Source organism: Pundamilia nyererei, unplaced genomic scaffold (assembly GCF_000239375.1).
Source record: "Pundamilia nyererei isolate P.nyererei 1_Seehausen unplaced genomic scaffold, PunNye1.0 scaffold00041, whole genome shotgun sequence".
NCBI classification, from domain to species: Eukaryota; Metazoa; Chordata; class Actinopteri; order Cichliformes; family Cichlidae; genus Pundamilia; species Pundamilia nyererei.
Window position 1 is genome coordinate 2,914,429 of NW_005187442.1, and position 14,481 is coordinate 2,928,909.

Here is a 14,481-nt window from a genome sequence, read left to right on the forward strand (position 1 = left end):
TCTTTTGTTTTTGGTTTGGTTTTTTAAACAAATGGTCCACAATGAGTGTCTTAATGATAGTCCCCTACCCACATTTATCATGGCTACCAGGAAAATCAATAACCTTAAAAATAACTCATTTTAACTCCTACTATGATCTTTTCCTACCACTTTCTTTTGTCTCCAAACATTACCCCCACCAAATCAGTTGCACAACATGAAACTGTTGATTTATTTTCTTTAAAATCAATTTATCAGATTGACAGAGGTAGCAGAACCCACACAAACACACTATGTTGGATAACATATGAAAAAGCACATCTGTCATTCTATGCACGTACATAACGTGTAAATTAAGGATGTCACAATTATAATAGGTTCAGAAAATTCAAGAAAATAGTAGCAATAAGGTTATCAGCCAAAAATGTTTCTATAAACTTGTTTCTTATTGTAATTGAATTTAAAATGTAGTGGAGCATACAAACAGTACAACTGCCATTAGTGCATCACTGCGTTGATATTCATGGTTTTTGAAAACCATGTGTATTGTCAATACAGATTCATTGTGATCGGTACTGTAAAGTGAACTCAGATTTATAAAATTATTCTCTAAAATTAGGGACATCCAGCTACTTTAGGCAAAACCAAAATGGATACAATTGAATTAAAAAAGATCATAACTTCACTTCTAGCTGAGCACGCAGACAATAATAGCACTGTGGTAATGTCCTCTATCCAGGCAGATCGACCAAGGACAGCCATCCATCAAGCTCACAATGCTTATGGTTATTCACATTCCTTTAGTCAAAAATGTCTCCGGGTCATTTACACCCACACACAGACATACGCACCCAGCACAATCAGCCCCTCTGCAGCTACCTATCAGAGCTCAGCCCTGCTTCTCAAAACACCTGCTCTACTCGCCCATGTGAGGTTTACACACACACACACACACACACACACACACACCAACATGTTGCGCCCCACCCCTCTTCATGAAGATGTAACTCAGGAGTAGTACATCAAATCCCATCCATCTGGAGCATTCAGCATTTCATCACTCTCCTATACTGCCATCAATCAAATGGATGGCAAGCACAGAGACTTTCCTGTGACATGAGGCATGCTGGTCCCTGTTGTGATTGTTGAAATATGAGAAAGGGCACAGCTATTGAATTAGACAGATTTAGTTATGCTGAGCTTTGGGTCTCCTCGTTCTAAAAGGAAATTTCTTTTTCATACCCCCCTTTCATCAAGCATGTCACCTTGAAATTCCACTATCCACCACCAAGGATGCAGCTGCTTGTCAAAACGGCTGAAACCCAAGAGGAAGCCTGCTGTCAAATGCCTTCATGTGGACAGTTAATGTGTAGGTCAGGCAAACTTGATTAAATGAAAAGAGGGGAAGCCACTGGTGACCAAAGGGAGCTTACTTTGTCTCCCAGAGCCTGTCTTTCGAGATAAGAGATTTGCACCAGCCTGTATGATATCGCTCCAGAATAATCTTTTAAGCCTCTTGTTGTTTTTAACGTAATTAATAAAACTCCCTGATATGTCTTTAGGGATCCACAGTCAGGCAGGAGCTGTGGTGACTTTACAGCTGCTTTCAGCACTGGGAATTACTAAGTGGTTTCAGATGGACAGATCTCACGACAGGATCTGGCGCTGAGGCTTACAGCGTTAGAAGCACAGCAATCCCGCTTCTTTCATGTGAAAAGTCCTGAATGGAGCACCAAGTCTCCTTTGCGATTAAAAAAAAAAAAAAAAAGCTAACAAAATCCCCTTTGGCACTGAATGCAGTCTCGATGTTCCCTCCTTGTGAACAGTACTGGCCTGAAGGTGTGTTCCCATCTAGTTAACCCATGATCCCAGTGGTGTGTCGGATATTCTTCACCAGTAAAATGTCAAGGTTGGCGGTTAGATTATATAACCGTGTGTGGCTGTGTGGGATGCTGTGCGTGTCAGTGTTTGCGCGGAGTTTTGACATGTGTGAATGGGAGGGCATGTAGCTTGGAGTCTGTGTGTTTGCGTAGCACAAAAATCAGCCATCTAAATGGTTTGTTTCAGCCCACACTTCAGACTTTAACTATGAATATTGTAACATCCGGCAAGATAACGCATCCCCGCTGCTTACCCTCCACCCCTCCCCTCTAAGTCATAATCAGTGGCCTCTGCGTAAAAATCGGCATCCCTCGATCGCCATGTGGAACCTGGGAGCGTAATGATGCTCGTGATCCGGTGTGAGCAATGGTGTGTGAAGCCCAGGGGCAGACGTGATAATGCCAGCGTTAACGGCGATCCTGAGCGCTAATGTAGTGTGATCGACAATACATCTGGCACCAGAAGAAGAAGAAGGGAAAAAAAGGAGGGTGGGAGGATTTTGTGAGAACAAAGGGCATAAATGCAAAAAGCGATCATACTGGGGTCGGAATGTTTTCTGAAGTGTGCACCGTTATGCATGGAGTGCGCGTGTGCCGTAATTATGAGCCTGGCTTTCAATTTCAAAAACGTGCCGATGCCACGGCGCGCACACTGCGGCATATACTGTCAAACAGACGCGTGTATACGCCTGAACAGATTCTCTTTTTCCCCCCCCTCAAATGTCCCGCAATTATATTTAAAGCCGACTTTCTAGGGAGTGTGATGGGTCGGTAACAGCGGATGCCAAATTCTTTTTCCATGGAAACGACACGGGTATGAATGAATAAATAAATAACAAAAGGCAACAAATACGCATTTAGGGTCTGAAAAAAAAAATACATATTTTGATCTCATGCCCTTGCTACTGAAGCCTGATGGTGCTCATGTGACAGATCTTCGGGGTGCATGATTACACTGCAGATCTGTGAGCAGCTCTGCTCCGTCCTCTGTTCTCTACACCCCGGTGGATCCCTTCACACTCACCTGTCTTGGTCAGTAGTGCCGACATGCTCCACGCTACGAACAGGACACTGCAGATAAAGCAGACCTGCACGAATAACATCTCTCTCCTCTTGCGAACTTTAAATATCTTCGCAATTATTGTCTTTTTGGAGGGGGTCGCGGTGTCAGTGTCGTGCTGCTCCATGCTTCGCACCTCGGCCGGCGGCCACTTTTTGCGTCCTTGAGCCGAAGAAACTGCCACCTCGCTTGCCTCTTCACACGGAACACAACCGGGATGCGACCCTCATTTCAAGCCGTCCAGTGCGCAAATGGAGAGTAGTAAAGCGGAAGGTTTTCCCCCCTTCTTGTCTCGGATGCTGAGATGATGCCGTTCAGCTGCCCGGGACTGGTGAATGGACAATGACAAGGCGGTCAAATTCCGATATACGTCTCCAAATCAGTTCAGTGGCGCCCCTGAATTCGGATTCTGCAAAAGGACGTGTGTCGGATGGGTTCCTATTGCAACCTGCATCCTGTCCCGTGGAAAGAGGGGGAAAAAATCAGCTGCAATTGCTATTATCTATCCGTGGCAGCCTGTAGTTTCTGTGTTTAGCATAAAATGCGTCAGTGTTCAGTCACAAATGTGGAATCGCTCAGCTGCGCCGTTTTGCAAACCACACGCACCTGCGCCTGTTAAGTGAAAGCAATCAGTGTTCATCAAGGTTAATTGTTAAATTCAGGCAGCAGTCGTGCCGCTCGCCTCGCTTGGGCGCCTCCCCCTCCGCATGAAGTCCTCCTCAGTGCAGGAAAACCGTGCTGATAATGAGAGAGGACCATCAGCTTCCCTCCTACTCTGTGCCCTTCATCCCCTCCATCGAGACCGTGCTCCTTTAACTTTCCTGAGTACTGCATGTGCAAACAGCCAGTGGGGGAAAAAAATCTTCCTCCTTCACTGTCCACTCTAGAAACAACGGGAAGCTGCTGATTGATCACGCGGAACTCCAAACTCACGCGATCTCTTACATTATTTGACCGTCGAGTAGGCAAGCCCAATCATACTGTTTAAAAGAAAGCCTACACAGAAAACCCCTATCCTATCCCAACACTGCTGTGTTATGAAACCAAATCTAATATCTTCTGGGTCCCTGGCACAGCCCCTTTAATAACTGCCCTGCAAGTCACCTGCTGTCCTCATTTTGACACCACCCTGAATAAGTGAGGTGATGGATCTTCTGCTTCTTTCTCTCAAACATCCACAAATACAGAATAAATTCTTATTTTTTTAAACTTGCTTTTGTGCCCAAAACACCCATAACGGTTTTTGCTTCTCATAAATATGGGGAGCATTCACATGTACAGCACTGTGCATAAGTATTGAGCTACCCCTCATATCTTTATATTTTATTAAAAGAATGGGAAATAGGTGAAGGATTTTCTCTAAATGTGTAAATATAAATGAAAATACAGTATATATAAGAAAACACAGCCTGAACTCTTGTAGGCAGGCTTTCTTTAGGTATTCTTTGGGAATAGTTCTCCAGGCTTCTTGAGGGACATTTCAAAGCTCTTCTTTACCTCTTGTTCTGTCTAGATGTAGCTACATCTAGACAGAGCCAGTAGCTCAGGAGGCATAGCAGGTCTGACCTGCAAACCAGCAAAATTACTAACCGTGACGTTTGTGGTTTTATCCCTAGCATACAAAAAATACAAAATAAACCAAAAATGAAACTAAATTACAAATTTGGAAGTGAACTGGAATTCAGCTTACAGTGAAGGCAAGGCATAAAGCACTCACTGAAGATCATTGCTCTTTGATAGTTAGCAGTCTTGCATATAGGGCATCTGTGTTGACTCAAGATTTAAATCTAAAGGTATTTAATGCTGTGGTTAGGATAGTGCACCAAATGATTATCCAGATATTATAACTTATGCTCATCTACTGTTGTCACGCGCAGCTCAAAGAAAAGCGAAATTCAAAGTTATTGGCTCAAAAGTTTAAACTCTCATTAATATATTCAACTTTGAGGTTGTGTTGGTGAGCCACCCTGCTGTTTGCACTAATGAAGAGCCTTCCAGTTGTATTTATAGGCTGCTCCTAGAATAATTGAGTCGCTTCCCACAGCTAAATGTTTAATTTACTTTGAATTTGAAGCTGATGATGATTCCATGAACATGTAGAAAAAACTGAAATAGACAGCCCCACACTTTGAGAAATAGTGAAATAATAAAGTCAGTTGAGATGACGAGCTTAGCTTAACATAAAGCCTGAAAGCAGTGAGACACAGCAACCTAGGTCTAGTACACAGTGAATAAAAGCTTAATCTGTATCTTTAATTAAATGTTGTCACTGTAAAAGGTTATGTACACTATAAGCTTGGCTAACCCTGGTGGCACAAGCTTTCTTTTTGCCATACAAGCATAAGCAGGGCAATGGTGTTTATTGCTAGAAAGATAATAACCACTGTTTCATTAACACTCAAGTGCAACCTTGCCCTCCAATTATAAACAGCACACTCTTGTTGGAGGACTTGTGAGACTACAGAGCAGAGTCTGCTCCAGCTGCTGCCTCCAGGCCTGCTGCAGGTCACCTTAGCTGCCAAGATAACAGACAGGAAAGCTGCTGCACTCTCAAAGCCATCAAAATGCACAGGTTGACAGGGCTGAAACAGCATGTCAACTTTTTACCATCACCACGGCTGCCCACTTAAGCAAAAACTGAGCCACATGTAATAGTCAAAGACCTCGCAGTCAGGCACAGTCTCCAGCAGACAAGAGTTATGTAAGACCAGGACTGTCCTGTCCATACAGTACGAGGCCATATTCCAAAAACAATTCACGTCATCTCCAAGAAGCATCCAAGATGCGTGAAGGGTGCTAGTTAAGCATGGAAGGCGATCGAAGGTTATTAGTTGGGGCTTTCTGAATCTGTTGCCAGGTCTTGTCTTTATCCTGCAGCTTGGGTCTTCTGCATGCACCCGTACACATCAACATGTGCGACTCATGCCCATGCCAAGGGATTAGTCCCCTTCAGGCCCCTGCCCGCACAGCAGGCAGGCAATCGGGGAGCAGCGCCAGGGCCTGCTTACAGAGATTTAGCCACTGCTGTACACTCCCTGCCTCGGTGAAACATACATATGGCTTCCTTTGCCTTCTACAGGACCCAGCGATTGCCCCCTGATCTGCAGCAGAGATAATAACGTGTGTGAACTGTGGTTTTAGCCACGGAGAGATAGTGAAAAATTGGCTTTGATATTAATGCCAGGCGTGTGTCATGTCCTTGCTCTGCAGATCACTAATGACTTGATGTCAAGTGTGTTTACAGTGTTGCACAACAATTGCAGTCTGACTCAGCGTTGCTCATTTAGGCTTCCAACTCCGTTACTGCTGCGATGACTCGTGTGGTTTATTCACTGGTTTGATTCAGTGATTAAATCCACTCTTTAAGGGCATTACAGCTGAATCACTTTACATCATGTGAACATATTTAATTAGGCCTTCAAATCAAGCACCATCAGCACGTGCCAGTTAACCAGTGCATGTTGCATGTCTTTTCTTAAAACTGTCAGAATTGATTTCAGATCATACTCTTTCTGTGGGAAATGGGGATTGTAATGTTTAGGATCAGATTTAATGGGGGAAATTAGGTTTATTCCTATAAAAAAAAAGTTTTTCTCCCCATAGTCCCAAAGTGTCACATTGGATTCTTTGGGTTTTTTCTCTCTGACATTGTAGGATTTTTACTTCACAGAGTAAAGGGCTTTGGGATGACTGTTGTAATCTGGCACTATATAAATCAAATTAAACTGAAGAAAATATAACAAATTAACTGAATTGAAGTTACCCTAGTCCCATTATGTCAATTAGGCACAGAGATACACAGGAAGTAGTTTTCAGGTTCAAAGTTAACCTCACCACACGTGAGTTAGAAATGTTCCCACTTATCCTGTTATTAAGCCTTCTTTTATTTTGTTACTTTTTTCTTAGCACTTTAAAGGCAAAAGAAACTTTACAAAGAACTACATTTTTTGGCCATTACAACGTATTTAAATGCTGTATTGTCGGAGTCTCAGCAGGTAAGAACAGTATCTTTTACTTGGTAATGTTAGGTATTGCCATCAAACAAGACTTGCACGATGGAATCAGTTTAGCTGTCTTTATGACTCCTCTCTACTGGTGTCACAGCATTTCAGAAGTTTTAGCAGGACTTTTAAGTTTGCATTCCTGTTCCTTTTTACATATTAGAAGGCAAAATTCCCTTTCATTTTCTGTGTTATAATGGTGACACCAGCAGCGAACATTTATCTGCTGTCTCATACATTTCAGACACTGAGGAACTTTTGTTGAGAAGTGATCTGTGCAGAGCTTTGAAAAACTAAGTATACCATTAAATAGCTTGTAGAACCACATCTAGCAATAATAGCTTGAATCAATCAGGGCCACGTTGCACCAGCATTTCAGTTCATTGAGGTTTGGAGGCATTCGTTTATGCACAGCACTACAGCGTTTCAGTCAGGTTGTGGTCTGTGCAGAATTATGGGTCTGGATGGATATCTCCAAATCAATCTTCCTGTTTATTTTGGTCAAAGGTAGTTTTGCAAACCCAGGCTGTGCTGTTCTTTGAAGAGAGCAGATGTTTTCTCCTGGCAACCCTTCTGACCAAGTCATACTTTTTCAGTCTTCTTCCAATTGTATTGTCATGAACAAGCTAACTGAGGTGGTTGTCATATTTGGACTGAAAATTCAGACACAGCACACCGGCAGCAGTTTTACAGTGATTTACAGTCTTATAGCTTGAACGCAACCAGGAACACTGTCAGAGTGGAGAGATGTGGTGAAGGTGAGTTTAGTGAGATCTTGTAATTTTTGTGAACTGTTTCAGTGACCTTACTTGAGCCCTGGAGGAGTAACCGACGGGCAGGCAGAATTCCAAAGCAGCTAGATGAGAAACAGTGACGAGTGGGCAGGCAGGTGAGTAAATGGTAAGCACAGGAATCGACAGAGACTAGCAGCTGCACCACTAGCCACTAGCATGGTGTTCAGCACCATCCAGCTATTATATATCAGAAGGTTAGTGAGATAGCTCAGAACAAGTGTGGGAAGAACATGCCGAGCGAGAGTCTGCCCACATGAGGGCCAACATGGAAACAGCAGCCCACAGTTTGTTTTGTTTTTCATTTCATCGTTTTTATTTTATTTATCAGGAGCAGAAAGTTTTGTTTTCACATACTTCATAAGTTTTCCAGCTATAGGCTAAATAAAATCACATGTACCCTCCCCGTTTTTATATATGTATATAAAAAAAGACAATGCCAGTTGTACTATAAAATAAAGCACATAGTGTAAATGGTGGACACCATTTGTAAGCTGATAAGCGAATTCGTGCCTGTGTGATGGATCGTGATAACCAGGTGACACTGAGCCAAAGGAAGAAGCTGGACTCCTTCCATTAATGCACTGCTGGCATTGTAACTAATATTTTACCAATCAACTGAAGCTAGTAGACAGATGGATGGAGAAATATCCCAAGCTTTGAACGTTTTTTTTTTCCTCTGAACCTGAATTATTGCCGAGCTCACTTTAGCCACCGGCTGGTTGTGTACAAGCTTGGTGTGCGTGCACACATACAGAGCCAAATTATCTCTGGAGACCTGCTGATTCTACTTTTTGCGAAAGCTTCTCATCCAGCTGCAGGAAAAATAAAATATTCATCATGAGTGTTGAACATTCGGTGGCTGCACCGCAGGTTTATTTGTATGCCTGTTCAGGTGTGAAGAGTAAACAAGCCAGAGACGAGCAACAGAGAGTCTAATCTGTGTATTCTGGAGGCAGCAGTCATCTTGTGTACTGCTCTCTTCATCTTCGAGGACATGAAAACCCACCCTTAGCGCTTTCGACAACAAAAGGCAGCACTGTCAACCCCAGACAGACAACATCAGTGACAAACATTACGATACACTGCCTTAAAATGGGTGCAATGGGGGACAATAGGACCTAACAAAAAGCAAAATGATCAGTTGTGTGTATTTCTTCCCTGGCAAGATAAATTAATTTCATTTTCTTTTGAAAACCATTACATAACACATAATAGGTCAAAGTGGTGTACCGTAGGTGGCTTCTGACTTGAGAGTAAAACCTGCACAGAAACTATTTGTCCTGTTAAATAGCAGTAAAGTGCTAGAAGCCAGATTTATAGTTTCTCCAATAACAACAAGAGTTTCTTGCTGTAAAAAATATTATAGAATATGAGCATTAAAATATGATACTATTACCTGTTTGTGTTCCATTATACTGTTGTTTTAAGGGTCCTATTGTAATCTCTATAAACAGCAAATTGTAAAATGTATCAAAGTAATGTATAGTAAATGGTATGTTTAGAAAAACGCTATTCCTCATGCTGCACCATGTCCCTATTCATGCTTCATTGTAAAGACAATGTTATTTTATTTAACATTCAGCTACCCTGAAGATGAACACTGGCTGTAGGTCATAAATCTCCGTGATCATGTTGCTAGCTGAACCTTTCTATTTGCCACACAGACACCGGAAACCACAACCTACATCTCTACATACAGAACTGTACATAATCCAAACCACTGTTGTTGTTTTTCTTCACATTACTAAATGACGTGGTTATAATTAATGCAACAGGATTTCATGCAGATGAGCTGCAGCAGACTCAGACTTGTGTGTCTGTCCAGTTGTCAGTGGTGTTCCCCAGGGCTCTGTCTTAGGTCTCCTTATATTTATAATTATTATCTTCTACCTCTCATATAGTCATATTTTTAGGAAAGTCACATTTTCATTCTTACACTGATGACCCACAACGTCATCTGTCCACTAAGCTCTACTCTTCCACCTTGTTCTCTCCACGGTTTGTTTACTTGAACTTGAAATGTGGTTATTTGCTAATTTCCACAAATTAAATAGTGACAAAAAAGTGTTGGGTTTTTTTGTGGTAAGAACTAAAACCGTTTAGACAAATGTAATGTACGTAAATGGAAGTTTTCGCACTTCCATTTACGTAATATTAGTTGTCTACATCCATTTTTTACAGCTAACAATGTTCAGGGTACATTTTAATTCTACCCTCTCTAGCTTACCAAACAAACATACCCATATACTTCAAATGTCTCAAAATGCGGCTCGTTACCAGAATCCCTTCCACAGGACATAATACTCCTATCCCTCAACACCAGCTTCCTGTAAAATACCACATTAATTTTAAGAATCTGATTCTTGCTTTAAAGTCTCTCCTAAACCTTGCACCCGCTCATTCCCATACTCTGAGATCCTCCTCCTCTATTAATCTCATTATACCGTCTGCTCGTCTGACTACCATGGGCTTTAGAGCTTTTAGCTGAGCTCAGCTTCAGCAAGCCCGTACCCAGGTTAGAACCCAGGACCTTCCTGTTGTGAGGCAACAACAGGAAGGCTAACCACCAAGCCGCCCTGCTCCATTAACAAAGAGTGGTATACAAAATCCCTCTTATTTTAAAATGTTTGCTATTTTGATGCACAGATACAGATGAATAGATGTACATCCTGAGACTTATATGTGATTGGTTATGAGCAGAACAGGTTGTAAGGTGCTTCTGAGTTAAAACTCAGGTCAGGGATCAACTGTAAACATTTAATTTGATGCTGAAATTTAAGGTGTTGCACTAGAATACTTTTAATTCAAGATGTTCATTGTTTGACTACTACTATATTATTACTGTAATACCTTAAATTAATTAAATGTGTCACTTATGGCCTTTATGTTCTTAATGCTATCCATTCTGCAGTTTACATCAAAACAGCTTCATCTTTTCAGTCCCTTCTCAACTTGTTGAAAAAGTTTTATTCTTTTAAGGATCAGGGCTGCATGAAATTGGATCAAGGTATTGCAGTTCTGCAGTTCTGCAGACAGTGGCTAAAGGAAAAAGGTTGGCTAAATCTGAGAGAGACTTAACCTTTTATAATGAGCTGCACATAAATAACGTTATTATTCTTTTCTGTCTGTGGGTAGGCACGCAAAGAGCAACCTTTTCGCCTTGCCAGGAAGAGTGGAGATTACCATTCAGGCTGACCACAGAGGTTATGTCAGACGAAGCAAGCAGCTCATTCATTCTGCGAAGATAGCATCAGAGTTGCAGACACAGGGTATAACAACTATATTAATGCAGGAAGCATTCCTGAAACAGAGGACAAGTGAGGGTGAGTTCATTTACTTCATTCACTTGGAGCTGGAGGTGGAGGGTGCGTGCAATAAAGTCAGTGAGCCAGTAGATTTCCCTGCTGTGTAATTTCATCACCCTGCACACCTCCATATTGGACAAAAAAAGTTATACGCACTGTGTAGGAGGACAATGTGTAGGAGTTGTTAATGTCAACTTTTTATTATTCATAAGCAGGCACGTGGCACAGAATGTGCTTTTTGATGAAAAAAGCACATTTAAAGGAGCCCTCCATGGCTTTTGGACTTCATGGTATGTTTGCAAACATTTCCAATTTAGTCTATTATACTTATAAGCTTGTTTCACAGACTTGGGTATGGAGAGACTCTAGATATTGGTGGGCTTTAACAAAAGATACGGTTTAATTGTGGGAATTGTAAGATTTGGTTTTTTAAGCTTGAGCTCAAAAAGAGGATCAGAGCCAGGATTTGTTGGCCTGCTGCAGCAGTTTGAGTGCTGTAACTTTTCTTGAGTACTATAGTTTCCTTGCACAAACCACTACGTGCCAGTTAAAAGACAGGAAAATTAAATCCATCAGCTCTTTGGTAGCAAGTCTTGAGCCTTAAAGGGAATTTCCTATTTAACCTGCAAACATTGAACCTTTTCAGAGATGTCTTAATAGCATGTGCATCTCAGATAGAAGCTTTCTTGAGATTAGAATCACATTTTATACTCTTGATATGCTTCATTAGGTGATCAACATGTCAGAAACAAAGGCTGAATTGCAAATCAAGCCAAAAAGGCATCAGGAAACTGTCCTGAAGAGAGCAGAAGGCTCACCATGTGGTGCTTGTGGGAGTGTGATTGATTGCATATCTGTTCATTATTACTGTATGCAGCACGACAGTACAGTCACAATTAGGTGACACATGAATTATTACATAATCCAGAGGCCAGTTTTATAGACTGGTTAAGTGATTATGGACCTAATCTCTATAAACAGCAATCTGCATGCGAATATCCTAAATCTGCAGGCAACAGACATCATGGTGTTTGGTACTGGAAGCTTTCTGGTTTCCCTCTCCTTGTTGTCTGAGAGCGACTAATGAATCGCTTTGATCATCAGATAATCTACATTTTTCACTCGAGTCCCCGTAGATCCGTGGGCAGTCAGGCCTCAGGTCTAGTTTTATTTTTCAGACCACTCAACATTTTCTTTGAGTCACAAAATGCTCACTTATGCTGCGATACAAGGCAAAGCTAGCAGAATGATTGGGACTTTACATTTTACCGAGATCTGCAGGTCACCACTCACAGCGCTGGCATCTAAACTGAGCTGCTTAAAGATAAACTGTTGGCAGTGCTGAGTCACTTCTCTGGATTCGTACTCCTTGGTCTGGCCTCTACTAGTTTTCACATCACCATCATTCACTGCAGATGATTCAACCTTATTACACGGCCCTGTGGCATGCTGGAGAGTTAGGAGAGGCGTCTGCGGTGGTAAACACAGGCAGCTAATCTTCATCATGTTTACAGAACTCGAATTAATCATCAGCAGGGTCTCCTCGCAGATCTAAAGGTGGTGTCAGCCATGTCACATCAGATAAGGCCGCTTCCCTCTGATGTGCTGAGTGGAAAGAGCAGGCCAGCCAGGTTGCATTCTGCTGACTGGCTGGAACCACATGTCAGGCTGAATGCAGTTTTGCTAAGAGGCTGATACCGCCTTCACCCAAGAGCACATTGCCTGATCCTATTGCCTGTAATGCCTTAAGTTACAGACAAGCAACTGGTCAGGTTTGTTTTTCCTCCAGGAAGAGAAGAATGAACTGTTTATACCCAAACCAAGCAAAACAATCTCATGTGATCTGACCTAAATATTGACTCACACACACATGATCATTAAGTCATCCACATGTCTATGCCAGGGACTCAGCCAGGATCAGTCCCGGCTATGAATGCACCCCACAAAACACATTGTTTTATCAGAAAGGCAACATAGCAGCTGCAGCATTGTGGACTGTGGATAATCTGGCAGCAAGAGCCATCGTGGATTTGTGCTTGTGGGCTTTCCTGCTGTGTGGATGAGTGTGAAGAGCAGGGTGCATTACAGGATCACCGCTGTAATGGTGTAATTCAGGATTCCTGTTAAATGGGATGTATGTTTATTTTAAAGAGTGGGTGGGCATGAGTGGTTCCTGTACTGGAGTGACCATTAACACAGGAAGATGCACAGGGATTACCCATGAAGGGAGGAATTAGGAAAGAGATGGAGGGAAAAGGCAAGAGCTTGAAGAGGAATTAAGAAGAGAGTTTAAAAGACAGAGTAAGGGGGGAGGAAATGAAATAAAAGAACTTATAAGGCAAACACAAACCTTTTACAAGCTAGTTTAAGATTGCAAATATTGTTTAAAACGTATTCTGTGCATTTTTATTTAAAGGAATTATTCAAAATTTGAAAAAAGTTTTAAAAAAATACACCTGTTGACACCTCTAAAACTCAATAATTAACATAACACATAATACCTCGTTTGTTTAATCTATACATAATCCGAAACGTTACGATCTTAGGAAGTTGTAGTTCAACAGGAAATTATACGCTATATTTCATTAATCTGGATAAAGTGTGACCCCATGATCAACCCCACCTACCCTTTTGCAACATCTGTTTTTGAGAAAAAGACTTTTGGAGGATAGAAAACATTCTAGCATTTGACCTTTCGGGAGCATTTCCCCAAGACATCAAGCCAAGGAGAAGAGAGTGTGCTCATCTACTGGAGCAATTTCTATTAGATGAAAGATGAGAACAGCTCATCTGTGAGAGCACTAATTTCTTAGTATTTTAAACATTTCTCTACACTTTTACTGATGATTAATTCATCAGTACGCCACTAAAACATAAAACCTAGATTACAAAAACCTCATAATGCAGCAGTCTGTAGAAGACCTTGTTTCACTGGTAACTGGTATAGAGGAACCGCAGGCAGGCGCAGCAACTTCTTGTAAGTCAGGAAATTCTTAAGGTGTGTTCAGAAGCAGAAGTTAATTTTAACCTTGTAGCATTCATGCAAATTGGAGCACTCGTAGCTTTAAGCTACCTAGCAATGAACACAGCCACTTCACATGTAGGAGCGTGCCTGATTATGTGTGACAACTCAACCCCAGTTGAGTTTTTTCCCTCATGTTTCTCTAGTTGTACTCCTTTCCTATCAGTTCTGTGATTCACTTTATTAAATATATGAATAATGCCGCAGGATTAGCGAAAGGTTTCAAAAGAAAATCCACATTGAGTCACACCACCTGCAAAATCTGCCTTGTTTCTGTCCAACTCTAAACTGGGGATGTGATAAGTAGTAACTACCAAACCCGAAGATGACACCCACTCAATACAGTGAAATTGCTCTCCTGGGAAGTGAGCCAAAAAAAAAGTTGTCCTTCACACCACTACATATGCACATTTCCTTCCCCTCCTGGCCCAGCTGTGGGT

At 41.8% G+C, this 14,481-nt stretch overlaps 1 protein-coding gene across 2 annotated transcripts in view; it reads right to left on the reverse strand.

The window, feature by feature from the left end:
• slc24a4b (solute carrier family 24 member 4b) overlaps positions 1-3,919 on the reverse strand; it is a 33,524-nt gene extending 29,605 nt beyond the window's left edge. For both annotated transcript variants that reach the window (XM_005731126.1, XM_005731125.1), the window contains exon 1: positions 2,884-3,919. In XM_005731126.1, the coding sequence (XP_005731183.1) occupies positions 2,884-3,046 (163 nt within the window). In that variant the 5' untranslated portion in view covers positions 3,047-3,919. The remainder of the gene's footprint in view (positions 1-2,883) is intronic.
• Positions 3,920-14,481: the final 10,562 nt, after the last annotated feature.